At 37.5% G+C, this 26,000-nt stretch overlaps 1 protein-coding gene across 1 annotated transcript in view; it reads left to right on the top strand.

Moving 5' to 3' along the window:
• The window catches only part of DSG1 (desmoglein 1), a 58,908-nt gene extending 39,683 nt beyond the window's left edge, over window positions 1-19,225 (top strand). Inside the window, exons 8-16 of the mRNA XM_049619563.1 lie at window positions 2,103-2,237; window positions 2,543-2,728; window positions 5,269-5,528; window positions 6,836-6,975; window positions 10,107-10,442; window positions 12,076-12,209; window positions 12,540-12,612; window positions 15,484-15,692; window positions 17,684-19,225. Coding sequence (XP_049475520.1) covers window positions 2,103-2,237; window positions 2,543-2,728; window positions 5,269-5,528; window positions 6,836-6,975; window positions 10,107-10,442; window positions 12,076-12,209; window positions 12,540-12,612; window positions 15,484-15,692; window positions 17,684-18,730 — 2,520 coding nt within the window. The 3' untranslated portion in view covers window positions 18,731-19,225. The remainder of the gene's footprint in view (window positions 1-2,102; window positions 2,238-2,542; window positions 2,729-5,268; window positions 5,529-6,835; window positions 6,976-10,106; window positions 10,443-12,075; window positions 12,210-12,539; window positions 12,613-15,483; window positions 15,693-17,683) is intronic.
• Window positions 19,226-26,000: the final 6,775 nt, after the last annotated feature.

Here is a 26,000-nt window from a genome sequence, read left to right as displayed (position 1 = left end):
TAAGAAAGAAAAAGAAAGCAATATGTTTAAATTTTCACGTAATGGTAATGGTATAACAAATATCTTCAAAATGAAAAAAATGAGAATTCCACAAATACATTTTAAACTGTCACTTTTCATTCAATCCTACCTAAGAATTACCTCAATTTAAGACAACTAGATTCTGAAAGCACATGAGAATATCCATAAGGCAGAGGCAAAGTCTCTATTTTTTTCTATTTTTTAATGTTTATTTATTTTTGAGGGACAGAGCATGAGTGGGGGAGGGGCAGAGAGAGAGGGAGACACAGAATCCAAAGCAGGCTCCAGGCTCTGAGCTGTCAGCACGAAGCCTGACACGGGGCTCGAACTCACAAACTGCGAAATCATGACCTGAGCCAAAGTCAGATGCTTAATCGACTGAGTCATCCAGGCACCCCTAAAAGCTCTATTTTTTTAATGTGTTCTATAATGAAATAGATTTAAGAAACAGTTGCTATTACATCCCCCATCTTGGCGAGTCACAGTGCATGAACATGGTAGAAGCTCTAAGAATTCCTACAAGCTAAGAAACTTGTTTATCTTTCTTTTAGCCCAGAATATCCTAAGCTCATCTGACAACAGAACTCTTCTTTTTCCTTCCTATATCTCACCTACTGACAGACCACTGATTACTTTGGGAAATGAATCACAGAATCAGTATGATGGAAAGGAATTGAGTAACATCCAGACCAACCTTCTCATTTACAAATAAGAAAATAATGAGTGATTGTTAGCAAGTTAGAATCAAGTTAGAATCTATTAATGTCATGTGGTCCCATTATTTAATATAAAAGTATCAACATTTTCATCTTTTAAAAAATATTGATAGGATTTACCAGGTCTGTATGTATTTGGGGGATATAAATGAAGAAGTTTTATTTTTGAATGGATAGTTAATTAAATTTTAGTTTAATTATTATAGTTATTTTGAAATGATGATTCCCCTATTAATGACTCCTACATTTAGGATAAATGAGATTATTTTCACACTGTTTAATGATCCCAAAACTATCAGTTCCTAAGTCACCTGTATCTCCTTTTTCACTTGTTTGAAAACAACCATCAGAAGAAATTAACTATTAACATTTTCTCTCTTAAACTTCCTTAAAGAGCCCAATGGAATTCCTTTCATGTCACAAGACTTTTAGTGGTGAAGAGCCCTAAATATTAAAGGAACTCTGCAGTCACTGGCAGGCCACCAGAGCAGATATTTTTAACGTAGAGACCACGGAGAGCCCTCATGATGTCTCTAACTATGAATCCTATAAAATGATATCCACAATCTTGAATGAGGATGTGTGTATGCATGTGTCTGGAAAAGGCTTCACGATTTTTTCTAGCTTGTAAAAATTTAAGCACCATTGAGTAGAATCAAGAAGACGGATCATCAATAACGCCACTGCTTCCACCTACCACTCCCACCCCCCAGAAATGCAAATCATTTCTTATGTCTTTATTCTTCTTGCACATTCCATGGCTGATTATTTACGGTTTGGAATTTTCATGCCATTAATTCTTGGTAAACCTTAATCTCTCTCCTCCTGACCATTTTGGTCATTTTATAAACTTTTGGTCACTTTATAAACTTTTTCAACCCTGGACATATAATAAGGAATGAGGCCTTTAAAAGTGTTGTTTCTTTTAAATGACGCTGGATAAGCATTGCTGGAAATAGAAGTACCAACTGCTTGGGGCGCCTGGGTGGCTCAGTCAGTTGAGTGTCTGACTTCGGCTCAGGTCATGATCTCACAGTCCTTGAGTTCGAGCCCCGCGTCGGGCTCTGTGCTGACAGCTCAGAGCCTGGAGCCTGCTTTGGATTCTGTGTCTCCCTCTCTCTCTGCCCCTCCCCTGCTCATGCTCTGTCTCTCTCTGTCTCAAAGATAAGAAAGAAAGAAAGAAAGAAAGAACTGCTATATTGATTCATTGAGATCTGCGGATTTTCAATATTCTCTGTTACCCTGTCTTAATCATAGATTTACGTTGAATTAACATTCTAAAAGAACTTTGCATGAGGCAGAATCAGGACTGTCTAGATCAACTGTGATATGTTTTGTAATGTGTTTTGATATGTGTGCTTTTAGCAATACAGCCAGTATTCCCTTGCTGTGAGAGGCTCAGACCGAGACGGTGGGGCAGATGGCATGTCAGCAGAGTGTGAATGCAACATTAAAATCCTTGACGTTAATGATAACATCCCGTACTTGGAACAGTCTTCAGTAAGTGTTTGTCCTTGGAATTAATAACTTTAATTCTAAAATTTGTTCAAATGATTCTATTCATAGGGACACGTGATAGTTTTAGTCACATAAAACCCAAATGTAAACAAACACGTACATTGTCTTGTGTTTGTGTACATAATACCTGGGCAAAATATGTGTATTTGGACAACGAAGCATGAGACTATAAACACAGATCTCTTTTCTAAATAATGAATGACCGTAAACATTCTCTGAAAATCTGGTATAGTTCTTCTCTCACTCACACAGTTGGTGTTAAATTTTTTTTTTCCTTCTTCTTTCAGTATTCTGTTAGTATTGAAGAAAATGCTCTGCATTCAAATTTGGCCCAGATTAGAGTAATTGACTTGGACGAAGAGTACTCAGCTAACTGGATAGCAGTCATTTTCTTTATCTCTGGAAATGAAGGAGGTTGGTTTGACATAGAAATGAATGAAAGAACAAATGTGGGAATTTTAAAGGTTGTTAAGGTATGGTATAATTACCCTAAATAATTTAGTTTTTTAGTCTTTTTCAAAATGTTAATCTTAAAATGTTAACATCTCACAAAATTGAGTAAAAGAATAAAATACAGTGTTTTAAAATGATATATGACATAGAGCTTTTTTACCATTTTTCCGCTTACATCACTTTATGAAGCCAGGCATTAAACTTGAACTTGACAGTCTCTTCTATTAATACACTATGCCTTCACAGATCATATAAATTAAGAGAATTCTAAAAATGAATCTTATTGTACACTCACAACAAAGTATGAGTAACCCTTAAGGTTCAGTTTCAGACCTTTGAAGAATATTTTTAAGCAGATTGAACATGGCCTTCTAAAAATGTGTCTGTGTCAATAATGTACATTAATTAATATGCACTAAGAATATTTATCATGTAATTAAAAGTTTAGTTCTCCAGTGTGTTTTTATAAAATTAAAATTAAATTACTGTCATTATAGAATTATCACAGTCCCATCTCCCTGTGGCTGCTGACCAAGGCTTATTATGAACACAAATATGCTAGAGATTTGGTCCAAGCAACAAAGATTTGGTCCAAGTCAACAGAATTCTCCTATGTCCCCCCTACATTGATGACCCACCACATGTGCCAGAGGTAGAATTTCCTCTAAGATGTGAGAAAAAGAGAATGTGACTCCTGGGGAGCTGATAGTGAAGGTTTCAGCCTGTGCTAGAAGATGGATTGTATGCATTCTTTATGGCAAAACATAGTAATTTTTAAAACTATTTCCTTCTTTCAGAATAGTCCTGGGAAACAGACTTCTAAGAATTCTGTCCCCATAAGAATGTGTGATCATTTATCTCATGTCTTCATAAAGTGTCACTATGCCTATAGCTTCTATTTCCTGACGTAGGATGCAGATGTTTTAGTTTATTCCTCACAGCATCCCTGCAAATTAGGTTATATGCCCATATTGCAGATAAATACACTGAGGTTCAGAGACAGTATGTAACCTGTTCGAGTTCTGATAGCTAGTAAGTGGTACGGCTGACATTCAAACATAGGTTTCTCTAGCTATAAGTTCATATTGTCTCCTCTGTTCTATATAGGATTCCATACTGGGGAAAATGAGTCCTAATCTTTTTCATCCCAAATAACTACATTACTTTTAAAAATTAGTCTATTTATCTTCAATATCTCTATCCATAAAATAGGAATAATGTTGATTTTTCTTCCAGGCATGACATCCTATATTAATTCCTTTATTATAATTATGTGTAATATATATGTATACATGATATTATAGACTTTCTTGGAATTACAAATGAAGCCAACATTATAGCAAGGATCAAAAATTGTACTAAATGGAGGGGTGCCTGGGTGGCTCAGTTGGCTAAGCATCCCACTTCAGCCTAAGTCATGATCTCACTGTTCCCTAGTTTGAGCCCCATGTCAGGCTGTGCTGACAGCTCAGAACCTGGAGCCTGTTTCAGATTCTGTGCCTCCCTCTCTCTCTGCCCCTCCCCCACTCATTCTCTCTCTCTCTCTCTCTCTCTCTCTCTCTCTCAAAAATAAATAAACATTAAACAAATTCAAAAAAATGTACTAAGTGGAGAGTTTGATGTATGAATCGATGGTCATCTAAATTACTCTCACATGAAAATTTAGAAAAATACACTTGGAACTTATGGGCATAATGCATAGTTGTTTGTGAATTTCATAAGTGGTGAATTGACACCAACTTTCATAATGAAAATGACTACTTGATTATTTTATAATATGAAATAAATTTTTTCCAGAATATACTGAAGAAAATAAGGATTTTTATTATTTTTATACTCTGATTACTAGACTTATTGAAAGAAGTCACATTTACAGAAGTAAAATTTCTTCTAAATAGTACTTTATGGGTAAAAAGTGAAATGATTGAATGCACTATATATTTGGTCCATACTTTGTAATAAATAAGGCTACTTTAAAAAAAAATGTTTATTTTTGAGAGAGAGAGTATGTATGCATAAGAAGGAGAGGGGCAAAGAAAGGGGGAGAGAGAATCGCAAGCAGACTCTGTGAAGTCACAGCAGAGCCCCATGTGGGGTTCGCAGGGCTCAATTCCACAAACCATGTGATCATGACCTGAGCTGAAATCAAGAGTTGAACACTTAACCAACTCAGCCACCCGAGTGCCCCTAGATCTACTTTTTGAGAAAAATGAAATGAAAGAAGCTAACATAAACTGTCTTTTTGCTACAAAATGCAAAAGACAAAAGACAAAATGCATCTATATATTTTAAGTTTTTAATTTGCTTGATGTATAATTAAAATTCATGTCATATATTACCAACTGTTTTGACAAAGGACCTAGGACAATTGGATTTTTTTCTTGCTATATTTTCATGTGTTTGTATTGAATTAAAGAAAGAATAGAGCATGTATGTATATGTATTTATATTTAATTAAAGAAAGAGATGTAAGAGTTTTCTGGCCTATTACCAAAGGATTTGCCTTTCTTCCAAAATGTTTTTTTCTTATAGTAAAACTATTTCACTCTGTCATTTCTAGCCCCTAGATTATGAAGATATGAAGAATCTGCAACTTAGTATTGGTGTCAGAAATAAAGCTGAATTTCATCATTCAGTTATGTCTCAATACAAACTCACAGCAACCGCCATCTCTGTGACTGTGTTAAATGTAATTGAAGGCGCAGTGTTCCGTCCAGGTTCAAAGACATATGTAGTGACTAGCAACATGGGACAAAATTATAAAGTGGGAGACTTTATAGCTACTGACCTTGACACAGGTGTAGCTTCAACAACTGTTAGGTAAGACTGATATTCTCCAAATAACTTTTACCATATATTGAACTTAAATACAGTGTGTTCTCTTTAGAAATTTTAAGTATCCAAATTAAAATACTTTTCTCTATTTTTGAAGCCGTCATTCAATCATGAAAAGTACTAACTACTGAATTGTTTAATTTAGAGCTTTTAACTTAAGAAAACATAAAAAATTGTGCAAATGTAAGATGTAAAAAAAGTAAAGGTGTAAAATGTGGAAAATATTGGAAGTTTGACATTTCTGTGTTTATGTATTTTATTGACCAATTAGCTGATTACCACATATCATGGTTATTCTCCCAGAAGATCTGATGGACTGATTTTCCCATTGCAGATCTGCCCAGACTGAAATCAATTAGATTTAGTTAGCTCATTTCAGCTACTCTCTTCACTTTATAATCAGCATTGAATAATGATACACTCTCTTTGTACTCCACAGATGTGAGTTCATTGAGGGCGGACCATCCCTCCCCATCCCCTCCCATCTAGTCTTTGAGTTTCACAGTGCCTGAGACAGAGTTATCTAAGCAATGTTTAACAAATATGTAAATGAGAAGGAAATTCAACAGAAGCCCTATAAAGTCATTGTGAATATGAGAAGGGGGAGTAAAAATTGGGAGAGAATGAAACCACAAACTGATGGAGAAGTAACTTAACTTCTTAGGGAAGAGAACAGTTTAGAATTAGAAGCAGCCCAGGGAGTTCCAGGATCTGGGTCTTCCAGGATAGTTCTGATGCTACCAAAACCAAATGAAAATGAGACTTTGAGCATCAAAGATGATTCTGACATCCAAGTGGGCATAAGAGATATTCCATTAGAAATGGCTGCCAGCAATTTATTTTTCTTAAATTTAAACCTTTCCTATTTATTTTTTAAAAAAATTTTTTAGAGAGAGAGAGAGTGGGGGAGAAGAGCAGGGGGGAAGAAAAAGAGAGAGAAAGAGAGAGAGAGAGAGAGAGAGAGAGAGAGAGAGAGAGAATCTTAAACAGGCTCCACACTCAGCAAGGAGCCTGACTCGGGGCTTGATCTCACACCACCCTGGGTTCATGACCCGAGCCAAAATCAAGAGTTTGATGCTCAACTAGCTGAGCCACCCAGGCACCCCAAACCTTTTCTATTTCTGAATGTGGTGGCACTTCCCTGATAAAAAATAAAGTCTCTAATAATCAAAAATAATATCCAGGGGTTATAACTACTGACTTGAAATATGTGTTTTATAATCAAAATCTCTGTCTCTCTGTTTCTCTTTTAGATAGCTAACATTAATTTGTACTGTTTTCTTCAAATACAGATATGTAATGGGAAATAATCCTGCTAACCTACTTGATATTGACTCAAGAACAGGCATAATTACTTTGAGAAATGCAGTTACCATGGAACAATATAAAATGCTTGGGGGGAAATACCAAGGAACAATTCTATCTATAGATGGTAAGAAATCAACTTAACTTTTTTTCCCTTCTAGAGGAAATTATATATACACTCAAATATTAAAATCTTAATTGTTATATTTTGAAATAATCCTTTCCCAACAGAAAAATCATACTGGCTATTATAGATTCAAATTTTTAATAATATGAGAAACAGTGTAACTCAGTGGCTAAGCCCATGAGCTCTGGAGTGAGACTGGATTGGTATCTTTCACCATCCCTTAGTAGCAATAAGATTTTAAAGAAGTTACTTAACCCATTTATTCCTCAGTCTTTTCTTCTGTAAAATGGGACTCTAACATTATGGATCTAGAGATATTAAAAGAATTATTAACATGTAAAGCACTTAGAAAAGTGCTGACATTCAATAGATATTAGTTCTTATTCATTTCAAATGAAAATTTTAACTTGCATTCTTAAATTACTTTCAAATAATTAGTCCAAAAGAAAAGTTGACATGACTTTACATAATTTTTTTGGAAAGGTGATATACAACTTCATGTGAACAATTTGGAAGTAGCATGCTTATATTACTTTGCCAAACCAACAGAATTAAAATTAGGTTGGCCACAAGAGGAGAGAAGTCCGAGACTAATTCCACTAAGCAATATTTGCTAATTCAGTTCCTCTTCTTGACTTTCTATTTCTCCCCTTTTCTCTCTCTCTTGTCTCTTTTGATTGTCCTAGACAGGGGTTGACAATTTCCACTTGCTTTACAGATTAAAAACAAATGAAATAGCATGTCTTTAAAGTCATTCAACAAGGTGGCCCAGTTGGTTAAGCATCTGTCTGCCTCTTGATCTCAGCTCAGGTCATGATCTCATAGTTTGTGAGATTGAGCAATGACAGCCTGGGGCCTGCTTGGGATTCTCTCTCTCCCCCTTTGTCTGCCCCTCCCCTGCTTGTGAGTTTGTGTACACTCTGTTGCGTGCACTCTCTCTCTCTTAAAATAAATAAACTTTGAAAAGAAACCATAAGTTTAAAGTCTTTCAACAATTCAGAAATTTACCAAATTATACTGGTTTTTTATCATAATTAGTCAAAATAAATGTAGTTTTAAGAAAATTATTTATTTATTTATTTTGAGAGAGAGAGAGACAGAGAGAGAGCAGGAGCAGGGGAGGGGCAGAGGGAAAGAGAGAGAAAGAGAATTCCAAGCAGGCTCTGTGCTGTGAGTGCAGAGCTCTACATGGGTCTGGAACCGACGAACTTTGATATCATGACCTGAGCCAAGACCAAGAGTTAGATTCTTTTTTTTTTTTTACTTTTTTAATGTTTATTTATTTTTGAGAGAGAGAGAGAGAGAGAGAGAGAGCACAAGCGGGGGAGGGGCAGAAAGAGAGAGGGAGACACAGAATCCGAAGCAAGCTCCAGGCTCTGAGCTGTCAGCACAGAGCCTGTTGTGAGACTAGAACTCTAGGACTGCGAGATCATGACCTGAGCCAAAGTCAGACGCTCAACCGACTGAGCCACCCAGGCACGCTGCCGCCCCCCCCCCCCCACCCCGCCCCAAGAGTCAGATTCTTAACTGACTGAGCCACTCAGGCACACCAAAAATAAATGTGGTTTTAAAAATATACATTACAAATAGAAATGCTGATTTAATCTATAGATAAAACTTGTTTTGATTCAGTGCTGAAATTATCTTAAGCAATTGCTACTTTACTCCTTTTGCAGACAGCCAACATCAAGCTTAATTAGATACATGAAGAAACTGGAACTTCTGCTTATGAAATTATTAGACTTATGGAAAATAGAGAGCATTCCTTTTGTCTTCAAAAAATGCAAACTTATAAGTAGTGTATGCAATGATAATGATAAAAATAACAACAAAAACAACAGCAATAGCAGAATCAGCACAGCTGAGCTGAAAGGGCATGGGCTTTGATATTGGATAGACTAAATTTAAACTTGTCTCTGTTATGTTTCTTCATTTATTCAAAAACTATATATTGAATCCTGATGAAATGCCAGCCATTGTGCCAGGTTCTAGGGTTATATCAATGAACAAAGTCTGACACAGAGCTCACATTTCTGTCATAGAGATAAAAAACAATGACTTCAAACAAAATCATTCCTATGTGTTTACCTAATTTTAATAATCTTAGAGGTCCTAACTATAAAAGTCTGAATGTACAGAGATGTTAATTATAGCATTATCTATAATAATTAACAGGTAATATGTGTAGGTAAACTATGGTCCACTTGATGTGAAATTATGTAGCCATAAAAAAACTATATAATGAAAAGTTTATTGACGTATGGAAGAATTCTCACAATGCAAATTAAAAAAATATAAAATGGAATGAGCCATATGATCTGTCAATATAACATAAACAAGTAACAAATTTTAGGCATTATAATTAAGGTTAAAAGATAATACAACAGTGCCCAGGTGACTTAGTCGGTTAAGCATCTGACTTCAGCTCAGGTCATGATCTCATGTTCAGGAGCTCAAGTCCCACATGGCGTGTAGAGAATACTTAAATAAAAACTTAAAAAAAAAAAAAATGAAAGACCGTTAAACAACAAATAAAATCTAGGTCTAAAATATCGAGAAGTGTGTAAAACATTGTCTAAAAATGCCTCCACTGTGGCTTATCACACACCACTGGCAAATACATAACATGGCATTTATTGTTTATGCTTCTCAACGTATGGGACAGTTTTTTCAGGAGAGCACTAATATTCACCTTGGTCTCGGGTTGTCCTGGGTGGCTCAGTCAGTTAAGTGTCCGACTTTGGCTTAGGTCGTGATCTCACAGCTCATGAATTCCTGCCCCATGTGGGGGTCTGTGCTGACAGCTCAGAGCCTGGAGCCTGCTTCAGATTCTGTGTCTCCCTCTCTCTCTGCCCCTCCCCTACTCGAGCTCTCTCTCTCTCTCTCTCTCTCTCTCTCTCTCTTTCTCTCTCTCAAAAGTAAGTAAACATTTAAAAAAAATTTGTTTTAAATATTCATCTTTGTCTTATTTAAAAACTCAGTCACAAACAAGAGACGATTTGGGAAGTTACTGAATTGATGAGAAGAAAAACACTGAAATAAGTTATTGATTCAAAAAATGGCTTTGTGTTGTTCGACAATTATTACAGTATGTGTATTAGATATTTCTTCCATTTTAAATCTTGTTACAGATACTCTTCAAAGAACTTGTACTGGAACAATTAATATTAACCTCGACGGTTCCGGCTGGGAAGATGAAGATAAAAGTAATCAGGGAACCACTACTGAAGGCGATGGAAATGACGGCGGTGGAAGTGCCACTGGAGGTGCCACTGGAGGTGACACCGGAGGTGACACCAGTACTAACACAGCCGACAAAACTTCCACTGATTACGGCGGTGGTACCAATACAGACGGCAACACCTATGACCGACCAGATGGTGGTTACCAGAGAAATCCCTTAGATAATGTCCATTTTGGTCCTGCTGGCATTGGACTACTCATCATGGGATTCTTGGTCCTAGGATGTAAGTACTTTTAACAATCTTATTCATAGGCATCCCCCTCCCCTGAAATTATGGGGAGGAGATAAGCTTTCTGATCCTTTGATGAAAGGTACTTTCCAAATTCTTATTTTGTGCACGTATCAAGAAATGCCTGTTTGCTGTTGGGTTAATAAGATAAGAAAGTCAAAGTGCAATGGAGGACAAAAAGTTCCTTGCATTCAATCTCAGTGCAATGGGAAAGTGCCATAACAGGCAGGTTCAGACTGCTATTTGAGTGAAGAAGACAATCAGAAAAGATCCGAACAATCAGAAAAGGCTACACGGAAAAAGCAAACTTGCAGAATGTAACATAAAATTTATGAGAAGAGCTAATTCTCTAATTTCACTTTTTTAGCCATAGTAATTATTAACCAACATTTTAAAACTTTAAAATTAAGTATTTTATAATGCTTCTTTATTTATTTATTGAGAGACAGAGAGACAGAGACAGAGTATGAGCAGGGGAGGGGCAGAGAGACGAGGGAGACACAGAATCCAAAGCAGGCTCCAGGCTCTGAACTGTCCCCATAGAGCCCAACGGGGTTCGAACTCACGAATTGTGAGATCATGACCTAAGTCGAAATCAGACGCTTTACCAACTGAGCCACCCAGGCACCCCTAAAATTAGGTACTTTATAAAAGTAACTTAATTACTCAGGCATTGTTTATCTCTACTGCAAGTAATAGATGACTTTCACTTTGAGCTTGTTTTTTATATTGTTGATTACCTTTGGGTAGTGTAGTTGGTAACAGATTTAAAAATTATGCATGGGCTTTGGGGTCAAATACCCCTAGATACAAAGCTATCTCTAAACCCAGCAAATTTTCAAGAAAGCGAAATATACAGGATTCTTTCCCTCCTTTCTTTCTTTTTCTCCTCTCTTACTATCCCTCCCCTTATTACTATCCTTACTATGTTCCTTCCTCTCTACCTTGCTTATTGTTTCTTTCCATCCTTTGTCATATTTTCGACTTACATAGCCTTTACTTCATCCATCCGTTCATTCCAAATCATTTATCAAGATTATATTATATAAAAAACTCCGTGCTAGAAACTTATTTAAATGAATAAGAAAACCCAAATGATTACCAGAAAGACCTTGTTAGGTAGCATAATATTCTCTATTTGTGTGTGAATAAATTCAAGAAAAAATTCCATGTGGGGGAAGTCTTTAGGGAATAATTACTTGAAGCATGGGTAAGATTTTACTGCTGAAATAAAAAAAGCATGCATGTGTGAAAGGAAAAAAATAAAGGCATGGAGGAGGGAACACAAAGACTCAAACACATTGTCTGTCCTCTGCAGCTCTCCTTTTTGTCTCCTTTAATATTTTCCTGAGTAATGACAGCAAAAAGACTCATCTGTTTTCATGGTGTAACAATATCTATAATTTGAATACTAGATAACAAATTAAAAAGTTGATCACAGTCTAGAATACTGAAGCTCGCACTGATTTTGGTAACTGACCATCAGTTTGTTTTCTGAAGCTTTCATAGTAATTTTAAAATCAAGTGCCATTCTATTAGAGGTTCAAATTTAATCATAAAAAGCAAGTTGTTTTATTTTAATGTGGCTCTGCGGCTGATTCCAATATTCCTATCCTTTCCCCATCAGTGGTCCCGTTTTTGTTGATCTGTTGTGACTGCGGCGGCGCCCCTCGTGGGGGCGCTGGCTTTGAGCCTGTCCCCGAATGTTCAGATGGAGCAATTCACTCATGGGCAGTAGAAGGACCACAGCCGCCTCCCATAGTAAGTGCTAACTTGTAAGAAATGGCCTTTGGCAGTCACCGACACTCACCCTCATGCACTGGAGCCAAGACGCTGGCCATCACTTGTGGTTGGTGCTGTTCTTCGCTCTGGGACAGCCAATGTGGAAAATGAAGAGAAATCAAAGGTACATCGAAATCAGATGGAAGTAACCAGGAAAGGCTTTCGAAATGAGGTTCAGGTTTTAAATGGATTTCAGAAGTTTCATAAATAGTGTTCTTTTAGAACCTGAGGTAACTTGAGAACAAACCCAAAGTATAATGATAGAAGCAAAAGAGCCATTAAAATGGGGAAATGTTTCTTGTCTTTTAGAGTGGACCCACTGTCTGTGTACCACCGGTACTACCTAGTAATGGAAATCTGATTGAATGCATTGACACCTCAGGTAAGAAGTTTTTTGGGTTTTGTTTTGTTTTTTTAATTTTAACAGCTCAAATGACGTAAGAAGGAATTCTGTTTTGTCTTTGCATACCATATCAGTTCTCAATTATCTTATTAATCTTTAAAATTATTTCTATCGTTCACTTTTAAATGACTAATTTGCAGATTCAATGGTAAGGAAAAGCCTATAGTAATTATTATTTTTATATGTTGAATTTTTAAAATCTTCCTCAATGATTAGAGAGCACTTATGAGACGACTTTATTAGGACCTCTACAAACAGGAGAGAAGAACTGAAATGTAGCCACAAGTCAAGTTTGGTCCAGGTCCAAAAAACTACAGTTGACCCCTGAACAACACAGCGTTAGAGATGTCGACCCCTGTGCAGTCAAAAATACAAGTATTAACTTTTGGCTCCCCCAAAACTTAACTACTAATAGTCTGCTGCTGACCAGAAGCCTTACTGCTAGCATAAACAGTTAATTAACACATAGTTTGCATTATATATATATATATATCCATATATATATATATATGGATATATATATAATATATATATAATACTGTATTCTTACAATAAAGTGAGCTAGAGAAATAGTTTTTAAGAAATCATAAGAAAGAAATAATACATTTACATTACTGAACTTATTCATTAAAAAAATCTGCATTCCAAGCCCATGAAGGGTCAACTGTACTAATTAGAATTAACATACAACCCAATGTTTTTAAGTTTATTTATTTTGAGAGTGAGAAAGAGAGCACAAGTGGGGGAGGGGCAGAGGGAGAGAGGGAGAGAGAGAATCCCAAGCAGGTTCCATGCTGTCAGTGCAGAGCTCAACGCTGGGCTCGATGTGAGGCTCAATCCCATGAACCATGAAATCATGACCTCAATCAAGAGCCGAAATCAAGGGTCAGGCACCTAACCAACTGAGCCACCCAAACTCCCCAATGTATGACCCAATTAAAATAGATCTGTGCTCATTTCTTGAGGCTAAAATCTACCTTCACAATTCATGAATGATTCAAAACTACTCTGACTTAGCCGCTATCTTGACAAAGAAAAAAATTGCATCCATTCTCAGCATGAGCATAAAGGTTGACCTAAAAAGACTTGTCTGGTTTCTTAAACTGAAAGTAAGTGGATGAAACACCATCAGAATCTTTCCACATTCTCAGCTGAGGCTGTGTACAGGTGATGGGAGTTTTTCCTTGCACACCGTTAACCAAAATTATAACTATGACACGCCTTAAACCAGGGGTGTAGACCAGTTCACAGGCAGAAATGAGGGAACAATTAGAATTTTACAGCAAAGGGATAGCTACCATGTTAGTAAAAACAAAGGTTTTTTTTTTTTTAATTTTTCATAACTTTGAAAACACTTGTACCATCTTGCCTTTTCTCAAAGTAAACAAAGTTAGTGATTCTCTTATTTTTCCTCTCAGTCTTTTTCAAACTTGTTATCGTTACTTTCCTACTTAGAACTCTCTTTCTTTTCAAATGTGTATTTATTTTTAAGAGAGAGAGAGAAACAGAGTGTGAACTGGGGAGGGGCAGAGAGGAGAGGGAGACACGGAATCCAAAGCAGGCTCCAGGCTCCAAGCTATCAGGACAGAGCTGGACATGGGGCTCGAACCCATGAACCATGAGATCATGACCTGAGCCGAAGTTGGACGCTTAACTGACTGAACCACCCAGGCGCCCCCCTACTTTGAACTCTTTAAAACGGGAGAGGCACAGGAATGCTCACAGCTTGTAGAAATGTACCTTACCCAAAGTACTAGACACACTAGCCTTTAAACCTATCTCTCCTCCCAATGTCTCCATTTTTGTTAATGACACCAACATCCCCTCACCTCAAAAGCAGAAGCTGGTTGACTCTTCTATCTTTTTATTCTTTTTTTTTTTTTAAGTTTATTTATTTATTTGGGGGGCAGGGCACACATGCAGGCCAGGGAGGGGCAGAGAGAAAGGAAGAGAGAGGATCCCAAGCAGGGTCCCCACTGCCAGTGCAGAGCCTGATGTGGAGCTTGAAACCATGAACCACAAGATCATGACTGGAGCTGAAATCACGAATCAGAAGCTCAGTCGACTGAGTCACCCAGGCATCCCTCTATCTCCCTATCCTTGACACCCACTCTGTTCTCAAGACTTGTCAAATCATCAGTCTATCAGGATTTACTTACACATTTATCCCTTCATTACATCTATAAACCTTTACACAAATCTAGAACAAAGCACAATGAGAGGCACCAGAGTCATAAAAGTATAAAAAACACACTGTCCCTAAAATCAAGATCTTTAAAATATTAAAGCCATGAGGCATTTATCCCACAGTCAACACTTTCCCTCTCCATGGCTCTTCTATAGTCTGACCCATGATTTTATCTAACTTACCTTGAATATTGTAACAAGCTTCTATCCACCCATCATATCCAAGTGAAAGCCAAGGTTCTCCAAGTAAACCTTTCCTCAGCCATGGCCTCTCCTCTGAAGCCAGTGGTTCTTGGGCGTTCTTCTGGACACCCTGTGCTTCTAACATGTTGGAGTATTCTTATACTATTTAACTTTTAGAATTTCGGTATTTCCCCCCCAGACTTCCTCAATTTGAAATCAAACTCTCTAAAGCATATGTTTTTATAACCTCTATGCACCACTTCCAGCACGACACAATTACCACAAATAGTTAACATCAAACAATTAACAAATTAACAAACTGATTAATAATATTATTTTGAACTCAATATCATAGTTACAGCTCTTTATGTTTTGTCTTTATTTGATTTAAATGAAGAAACCATACATTATAGAAAGTTATTAATTTTTAGTCTACCAGACACTAGAGAAATTAAACTTGATTTTATCAACAACCTTTAGGGGTTTACACAAATGAGTATGGCGGCAGAGAAATGCAAGATCTAGGAGGAGGAGAAAGAACAACAGGATTTGAACTAACAGAAGGAGTTAAAACACCAGGAGTACCTGAGATATGTCAAGAATATTCTGGAACATTAAGAAGAAATTCTATGAGAGAATGTAGAGAAGGAGGTCTGAATATGAACTTCATGGAAAGTTACTTCTGTCAGGTAAGGTCTTTAGTCCCATGCCTTCCTTTCCATCCTGTGCCCCCGGCTCTACTCCAGGCTGCCACTAGTCCCCAGCAGGGCTCTAGCAGTTTCCCAGCCTCTAGTCTATGCCTGACAATCATACTGCTGCTGGATAAAATTTCCGTAATTCTGAACTGATCACTTTACTGCTCTCCTTAAAAACAGCCAGTGGCTCCCAGCTCTATTTGTCCAAGGCATGAAGTCCAAACTCCTTAACATGACAATTAAGATTATTCATAAATTGACCCCTTCCCTCATCTCCAATTACTCCTTACCACCAATCCCACATACCACATGTCTTTGCCTCATTCACACTGGTCTATTCCCCTCCATGCCTTCGCCTATGCTGTGCCCCTCGTGGGATGATTTTATCCATTATCTCATACTCATCTTTTAAGACTCAACTCAAATAACACTGCCTCTCTGAAGTATTTACTGTTAACCCTCACGTCTAAAACAAAATTGATGTTTATCTATATTTCTGTAGTGCTCTGTGTATACACCTTATAGAATATACCATTTATATTGGTAAAATATGTTTATATGTCTACCACAGTTTTTAGTGCCCTGTCCATATGTTCTCTACATCATGTTACCAGTACCTAACTCAGTTCCAGGCACATAGTAAACGTTCAGTAAGTGTGAGTTCAAGAGCCACAGACCCTTGCATAACATTCTAAGAACAAGCAGGAATTAATTTTGCCATCCCCAGGTAGAGACTGTCTGTAACTACTTAAACTTTTAGGGATTTCCTATCTCTGAAACTGTCTTATCTCTGACAGATTTACATCCTTCTACATCCTGGCCTAAAATATTTTCTTTAACTCTCCTATTGGCTTAGAGGGTGGCTGATATCTTGAAAGAAAACACTGATAAAGCCTTTCAAATAGCAGTAGATAATAATAAGAGAACTGTTGTTGAAACCCACAGGAATACTTCCTATCCATGTCCCTACAAATGAATGTTATTTTCATGAAAAGTATATTTCTGCCTCAAAACTTGTGCATCTTACCACTCCTCCTGCCCAGGACACACTGTGTGCTTTATTTACCCCCACTGCTTTATTCTAACCTCTGATCAAATATCATTTTCTGAGATGCTGCCCTTGGCTATTCTGTCACTCTATCCCTTGGCCCTGCACTTACCACCTCCTGATAAATACCTTATATGTTGTCTGTCTCATCCTAGTACAAGGTAAGCCTAATGAGAGAGAGACTTCAAGTGTTTTTGTTCACTGCTGTATTGCCAAGTTCCTAATAGAGGGTCTGGCAAATGGTAAGGACTAAAAAATATTTTTGAATGAAATGGCACAACGATTTGGTTTGCTAAGAAAAGCACTTCTGATACTTAGCCTGAAAGTTTGCGGTCCAATATTACAAACGATAAAAAATGAAATAAAGGTGCACATGTCTGTGGGCTTTCACTTTGAATTGAAGGAGATCCGATTTCTAAAAACCTTCAGTTTTAAATCCCCAAATGGCATGGAGCCAGAGTCAAATGTTCCTGTTGTTTTGCTGAAAAAGCCACATTCAAATAAATCTTCACTGAACCTCCAAATTCACTCCATTAAGGAAGGAAAGCACAGTCCTGGATGAACCTGAAACAACTATGAACTACCTTCTTTTCTACAAACCAAGGGAAAAGATTGGTGTACTTCAAATTCAGGACTTTTAAGTACCTTCTTCTAACTTGGTTACAAAATAATTTATGCAATATTTTATTTGTGCTTTTGTATCTAAAGTGCACCTACGATGATTTTAAAAGTCGAAATGTATTATCAGAATAACAGCTAAAATAATTTCTAGCCAAATTCTTTCAAGCAATTATATAATGATTTTTAAAACATCTTGGAATTTTGTTTTATATATTCTTCTTTGGGTAGTGCCCTGGAAGAAAAAAAGGGATAAAGATTTCTATTATTGCTAAATATGTATCCATAATTTCATTTTCTCTTCCCTCTGCAAATCCAGAAAGCATATGCTTATGCAGATGAAGACGAAGGACGCCCATCCAATGACTGTTTGCTCATATATGATATTGAAGGTGTAGGTTCCCCTGCTGGCTCCGTGGGCTGTTGTAGCTTCATCGGAGAAGACGTGGACGACAGCTTTTTGGACACACTGGGGCCTAAATTTAAGAAGCTGGCAGATATCAGCCTGGGAAAAGAAGCTGAACCATATCCAGACCCTGATCCCTCTTGGCCACCTGAGAGCACCGAACCGATCTGCCCTCAGCAGGGAACAGAGCCCGTCATTGGTGGACACCCACCCATCTCCCCACATTTCGGCACTACAACTGTCATCTCTGAGAGCACCTACCCCTCAGGACCTGGTGTACAGCATCCTATGCCTATTCCTGATCCTCTGGGCTATGGTAATGTCACTGTGACAGAATCTTACACCACCTCTGGCACTCTGAAGCCCTCTGTCCATGTTCATGATAACCGACATGCAGCAAACGTAGTGGTGACCGAGAGGGTGGTTGGCCCAATCTCTGGCACTGATCTGCATGGAATGTTAGAGATGCCTGACTTGAGAGATGGGTCAAATGTTATAGTGACAGAAAGGGTAATAGCACCAAGTTCAAGTCTACCCACCTCTTTGACCATGCCTGATCCTAGAGAGTCATCAAATGTGGTAGTGACAGAAAGAGTCATCCGACCAGTTTCTGGCATGATGGGCAATCTAAGTATACACCCTGAGTTATCAAATGCCCAAAATGTGATTGTGACAGAGAGGGTTGTTTCTGGCTCTGGCATGAGCGGAATTAGTGGCCCCGCTGGGATAAGTGGAGGCAGTGGCCTGGTTGGCAGTGCAGCTGGAGTAAGTGGCAGTGGCATTGGGCAGAGCAGCCTGGGAGGAGGTGGGGGCCTGAGTAGCAGCATGGGGGGGACAGCCACCATTGGCCACATGAGGAGCTCCTCTGACCATCACTTTAGCCAGACCCTTGGATCTGCCTCCCCTAGTACAGCCCGAAGTCGAATCACAAAATACAGTACAGTACAATATACGAAGTAGCCAGGATCCCAGCACACTTGTTCTCAGTAATGGTGATTCAGATCCAGTTCCCACCACCAAAAAACTAACGATGTGATTTGTGATGCACAACTCGGTGCTAAGAAACCGTGGAGCAAAGTGAGAAACCACAATGGGAAAAATAGATGGAAACAGTGCTGTTGGGCAAGAGCTCTCCTGAGCATTTGTAAACTTTTTTCTTACATTAATACTAATGGGATCGCGACAGTGAACTAAAACTTGAGACAGCATCTTCTTTGTGCCTATATGGCCTGTAGGGTCTTCTTTGCTTCTGTGTGGCCTGTCATGTATCTCCAGCACATGGAATAAATTAAGCTGAGTCACGCAAAGCACTGGCCTTAAGACGGCAATTGGCACAATTCTCCTTGCCCTGTTTTGACTTGCCATGTAGCTCAGGCAATATTGAAAAAGGACTAAACATGCAATATGTGCTCATGTATGTAGGAAGAATTTGAAATACGTGTCAGGCACCCTGTCAATTTCACAGATAATAGATATAAAAATCCAACCATACATTCAGACCATGATTAACCGTTAAAGAAAAAAGTCTGACTACACAACCAAATTCACAAGCCGCCACGCTTAATAACTGCACTAGATAAAATAAACCTCATATTAGGAAACGTTTCCTGGGAGGAAATTTCCGTAAGAGAAACCTTACTTCCGTAAGGCAACTGGGTAAGATTCATTTGGGGAAAACTGGCAATGTCTAAACCTGAATCTTGAGATGGGGCTTCAGCTGAAATTCCCATGGAGACAGGTTTTCTGACTCTAGTTTGTGTTTAGTGGAAGGTGCAAGATTTACAAATATCGCATGCTGGTGAGGTTGCAGGATATCGCACCCCTTCTTATAACTGTGGCTGACCTAATAACGGAAAACTTGCCGAGTGTACTTCTCTGACCAAAGCAAGTAACACCTGACATGGTTGTCATCCTTAGTGGTAAATTGCCTTCCAAGGAAGCAGATGGAAACCACATTGTATTTTCAGATGTGTGTTTTATAAGTGTTACTCATCCACATCAGCTCTTTATTATACATCTCCTAAGTTAAAATAATTTACTTAAGCTGAGCTGTGGAAAAAAAAAAAAAAGCCTGCAGTATGGTTAAGCTTTGGGGGAAATTTTTTTAAGGGGATCTAAAAGAAGTTTTTAGAACATGTAAAATGTTTAATGGGAAAAGTTAGAATTGTTGCGTAAAAGTAACACCACTAATAGTTTTAATTTACTTTTTTAAATAACCCTCTGCTGCTATTTTGAAGGGGTCAATTAAAAACTTTTAACAGTTGATGATATTGTGTTAATACAAATGAAATTGTTCTCAACCACCCCATTTCGTTAGTCTATCTCACTCCCTAACTAAATGTTCTCACTAGAGTAAATGTTATATCCCTGATTTGATTTGTCAATAAGCTCTTGGTTGATATATGCTCCAGTTTATAGGTAGTTCCCAAATTATGCAGTATGATATATTTTTCTAGCTTCAAAATTTAATAATGTATTATTTATGGTATGTCATTTCTATGTGTTTGCTATATAGTGTTACCTGGTTTAAAAATCTCTAAATAGAATCAAAGCATTCTTAGACAGGGGTAAATTTACTATAGCAAGTTAGAGGAATTTTTTTCTCTTTTCTAAATTCAGTGTTAATGTGAGCTCACTAAAGTGAAACTTGACAGGACAAAATTTTTTAAGGATCATTCCCGCCAATGACCCAAATTTCCCAGGGTATTACAAGATCAAAGAACAGTCACTCAACTTCCAACACTTGTCAAAGGGGGCGAGGGAGTGAACTATTTTATTAGAGCTATTTTTCTCAGTGTTATAGCAGATGGTGTCAATACTTTCAAAGCCAAAAGATACATCCTATTCCATATGTAGACTATGTGAAATGTTGATAATGTGTAGCATGCCCAAATACAGAGGTGTAAATAAAGTCATTCACAGGGACTCTTCTTTTATTTCTTTCTCCCATTTGGGGGGTCTTCCATTAATGATGGAATCTTTCCAGAAATAAAGTCAAAAGGCATTTATTGAGATAAGCTGGGTCCAGGAGTTTGAAGGAAAATAATTGCTAGTTAGTTATTAGTTAATTACTAAAAAAAGAATCAATAAAAAAGAATTTGATTTGACATATCATCAGAAGTGTTTTTAAAGATTCCTGATATCTTCCAAGAAAGTTTTTTAGGTTGTCTAACGAATGCTAGATTGCCCATCTTTAATAACTGCTGTTATTAAGATCCATTAGTTACATAAAACCATGGGAGATATAAAAAATGACAGTATTAGTTGTCGATCTTTCTAGGAAGCCACTTTCAAATAAATTTTTTTCAGGATTACACACTGATGTTCTACCTCTTTATTCTTAAGTCTTAAAATTATCTTTTTAAAGATACCATTCTAACAATCATTTAAAGGCACGTCATTTTTTCAATAAAGAACCTTGGGGGAGAAATTAGTTCTACTCTGTACATGCTTTACTCTAACTCATGGACCATAGGTCATTCTACAGACCTAAGATATGGAAATTATTTTATAAGTGAATCGTTATAATTCAAATCTATATTGCAAGCTGAATACCAGATCAACATGCTCTCAACAAAAGAGAAAAGGAAGAAACAGCAATTTAGAGATTATGTGTATATAATTTGAAAACAGTGTGTTTAATGTTTATAAAACATCTGACTTTCTAAAGAGGTGGTACTTAGGGTCAAAAATTATTGGATCATAAATACTTTATAATTTAATATCAACCGAAATGCCATCTTTAGCTAATTTTGACACTGAATCCCAGTTATATCTGCTATATATTATTAGCTTCTATGTATATTACCTGATGTAATTGTGTACACACCAAAAATTTACGGAAAAATTATCTATTTGGGGAGACTTTTAGGCCTTCATCTGGACACCTATTCTACATTTGCATATAGTTTTTAGCCTTATAATCTCCACTCAGTGTAGTTCCTTAGAATTTTAACTATATAGCTCCAAAACGTACATATTCACACTCCAACTGGATGTTTTTAGTTACATACCCAATTAATTTCTGAATTTATACCAACCTCTGAATGTCAACCAGGGTATAACACATATGATACCTTTGACTTGGGTAAAGGTTTTATAATCATTGGCTAAAATAGTCATGGCTGTATAAGAAAGACACTCGAAACCCAAAACAAACTTTTAGAAGTATTAGCCACGTTTTCCCATGCCTATTTAATAAATTGCAACCTTTTGTAAGATTTCTGGTATTTTTAAGATTTACTTCACTTTGCACTGCAGTACACAGTACACAGAGATTACTAGCCCCCATTAAATAGAATCCGCCTTCCAGTTCTAGATTGTTCAATTTATGTTAGGACAAACGCATGAATGTATCAACCTATTATCTATCAAAGAATTTTAAAACAAGGAATAATCTATTGTTTGTCTATATTCCTTCCATTTGATTATATTTGAATTACTAAACACTTTATCATCAAGCTGTACCTAGTCTAACTTATTTTTCTTTTGCTATTTTACAAGTATTTTTAAACTCTAATATTCATCTTTGGTGATGTTTAAAACAAGGTGCTTTCAGGTTTCAATATAAAAGTTCTTGGTTTATTTTGGTGCTAGTTCCTTGCTTGGTCCTCCGTTGGCTATTACAAGTCGGTTTGTAATTTCCAAAGACATACTTACAACAATAAAATGATTGGTATGCCTCCATGATCTTTTCTGAATTGTATAGGTGGGGAGGTTGAGACTGTAAGGAATAACTAGAGGTTATCAAGTCTAATGACTATTTTCAACCCATATGAGGGAAAAAATATTTTATTTTCACACTTTAAAACTTATTTTCCTTTTCCATTTTCTAGCTCTTTTTTTTCTTCTGTGTTTACTAAGAAGCCTCCTCTCCAGAGTGCTTTTCAGCAGATCAGAGCATAGGCTTGAGCCGCCTCGCACAAATACATTAAGTGATAAATAGGTGGCCTTTTAAACTTCCTTCTGATACTTTTGGCATCTTCATACTATTCTTTCTCTCTTTCATACTCTAATTTGTATTTTTGCTTGCACTAGCATTATATTTCTTTTAAAATGGATTTTCTTCTTCTTTGCCTTTAAAATCATGCCCTTCCATCTTTATTGGGAGTACTTTTTGCCTCCACCTAATGCCACTTTCAGAACACTATCACCTTCATCTTACATGAAACCTTACCCTTTTCAGACTCGTATGATCTGCTTGTATTCCTCTCCCTCTCTTCCGCTTGTGTCATTCACGGAACGCCCAACAATATCCTCGCTTTTACTGAAGACTCATATTCTGGCCCACAGTCTGCTGTAAACTTTCCAACTCCTGTGAGGATTCACAGTAACTTAAGCGACCACCTGGATGACACCCAACACCTGAAATTCTCAGTTCTTAGACCCCCATTTTCCCCATCCCACTTTAGCCACATGCAGCCTTGTCATAACCGAGCAGGGCACTTCTGTGGATGCCTGTTCCAGCCTTCACAGCCTCTGACCACTTCCTCCTGACTCTTCCAGCTTATGTGCTGAAGTATTCTGATTGTGCAATTCTTCCACTTCAATCAAAGCTGCCATGTTTTGACTCCTCCTACTTTCCCCTATCTGCCACCCCATGTTCCTCGTTGTCTAATCAAGCTTCATGAGTTCAACCACACTGCCTCTTGGGGAATGCCTTCAAACTCCTTGCCCTGCTCTCCCCTTTCATATCCCAAATCTTTCACCCTCCATCTCTGTCCTCACACAAACAGCTAAACAAGTGATTCAAGTAAGCTGACTTTTTTTTTTCATTTCTAATACTCAATCTCAAATCTCAGATTAATATCAAATGCTTCTCTACAATCTTACCTGCTTCTCTGATAGACTTCCCATCCCATTATACTAGATTACTACTCCATACCTTCTCTGTCTTCAAAACTTCCACACCTCTTCTTTCCTCCTCATTCTTAGTTGATGACCTAATCCTATTGTTCACCAGGCCTACACATCCACCTGTACTTGGACTCTTCCCCCCTGCCTTATTACAATGGAGTTAGTGTCCTATTTATATAAAAAGACAATCCCCCACTTGTGCTCAAGGACTTTGCTCCTTCCCTAATAGTCCCTTTTTTGAAATCATCTCTCTCTCTCTCTCTCTCTCTCTCTTCTCTCTGTTTTGATCATTTTCATTAGCACCCTTCCCTGACTTATTTTTTGTTTGTTTTCACTAAACTTCTTAAGAGTCATGTACACATGCCTTCTTTTCTTTCACATGCCTTATCAAACTTCAACCCCATCCCATCAATCCACCAGAATGGCTCTTGTCAAGTTTGTCCAAGACCTATAGATTGCCAAACACATGGCCCAATTTTCTGTCCTCGTTTTTTTTAACCTCTGGGAAGAATCTAAAAAAACTATTCTCTCTTCCTTGAAACACTTTTCTTTCTTGGCTTTTATACCATCCTTTAAGGATATAGCTTACATTTCATTGGCCTCTCTATCTTATTCTGTTTTGTTTCTTCCCCATCTACCCAACTATTAAATGGTGATGTTCTCCCTAAAGTTTGGCCCCATGACCTCTGCTCTTAATACTCTACAGTGTCACTTTGAGACCCCATCAAGTCCCCTTTTAAATTTTTTTTAAATATTTATTTATTTTTGAGAGAGGAGAGAGAGAGAGAGTATGAGCGGAGGAAGGAAAGAAAGAGAGACGGAGACACAGAATCTGAAGCAGGCTCCAGGCTCTGAGCTATCAGCACAGAGCCCAAAGTGGGGCTGGAACTCATGAACCGTGAGATCATGACCTGAGCCAAAGTCAGACACTTAACTGACTGAGCCACCCAGGCACCCCGAGGCCCCTTTTAAAATGTTCAAAATTAAACATACTTTTACTCTCCCAATATCCCCCATTCCAATAAATATGACCCCACTGATCCATTTCTCAAGACAGAAACTAAGTACTCCTCCTTGATTTCATCCCTTCCCTCATATACTCCTCCTCCATTTCATCCATTGGTAAGTGCAAATGGCTTTGGCTGATTCTATAACCAAAATATATCTCAAGCTATCTAACAGCTTCCAACCCCATCTGCCCCACCCTACTTGAACTGTCTCTTCAATAGTCTCTCTACTTCCATACTGGCCTTCTTCAAACAATTTTCTACAGATGAGCCTATGTGGCCTCATAAAATGTAAGTTAGATTAAGCCAATCCCTTATTTTAAGACTTTTAATGGCTTTCCATTGCATGTCCTAGAATAGCCTATAGGAACCCACCTGACCTGGTATGAAAGATGATGGTGGAAAGATAATGGTGGTTTGGACTAGGATAGTTATAATGGAGAAGGTGCAAAAGAAATGGATTAAGGAAATGCTTTGGGCTTTGCAATTGGTATGCACTCTGTACGGCACATTTTCTCTTTATTTTCATATGGTTATATCCTTTGATCTTTTAGGTAGCAATTTAAGTACCATTTACCCAGAAATTCTTCTTGACCAAACCATTCATTCATTCATTCATCCGTTCATTCCACAGATAATTAATGAATGCCTAACACTTGTGCCAAGCAGCATTGATATGACAGGGAAAAAAACAGATAAGTTCCTTTTCCTGACCTTACATTCAGGATAGGGAGTGGGGTGAAGGAGGTCTAACAATAAACAAGAAAATACATAGTGTGCTACATGGCAGTAATAGATGCCTATTGAGTAGACACCTGAAGAAGCTTAGGGAACAAATCATGTGGCTATCTGGGTCCAGGACATTTCGGGCAAAGGAAACTATAAAACTACAAAAATTCTGAGGTAGATACAGGCTTGGGTTACTGAAGGAGGAACAGGAGACCCATGTGACTGCAGAGAATGAAAGAAGGAAAGCATTAAGAAATGAAATCTGAGAAGTAACAAGGAATGAGACTAACTTTGACCTTTCAGACCATTGTAAGAATTCTGACTTAATCACAAGTGAAATAGAAAGCTGTCGGAAAGCCTGGGCAGAGCACTCCTCAAAAAAAAAAAAAAAAAAAAAAAAAAAAAAACATTATTTTTAAAAGATAACCTATAGCTAGCTCTCTTCATGAAGGACTCCTGCTACCTGGTTGGACCTTGTAGTTTGATAGCAAAACGAGCGACAAAAATAAAAGAAAACCCTAGACAGCTGAATAAAGCAACATTCAAAAAGAAATTTAAAAAGGACCTTGAGAAATAGATTAAATTCAAATCTCATTATAAAGTGTCTTGAAAAAACTCAGTCATAATAAACACAAGTG

This window comes from Panthera uncia (genome assembly GCF_023721935.1).
Source record: "Panthera uncia isolate 11264 chromosome D3 unlocalized genomic scaffold, Puncia_PCG_1.0 HiC_scaffold_8, whole genome shotgun sequence".
Classification (NCBI taxonomy): domain Eukaryota; kingdom Metazoa; phylum Chordata; class Mammalia; order Carnivora; family Felidae; genus Panthera; species Panthera uncia.
This window is presented reverse-complemented; position numbering and strand designations above follow the sequence as displayed.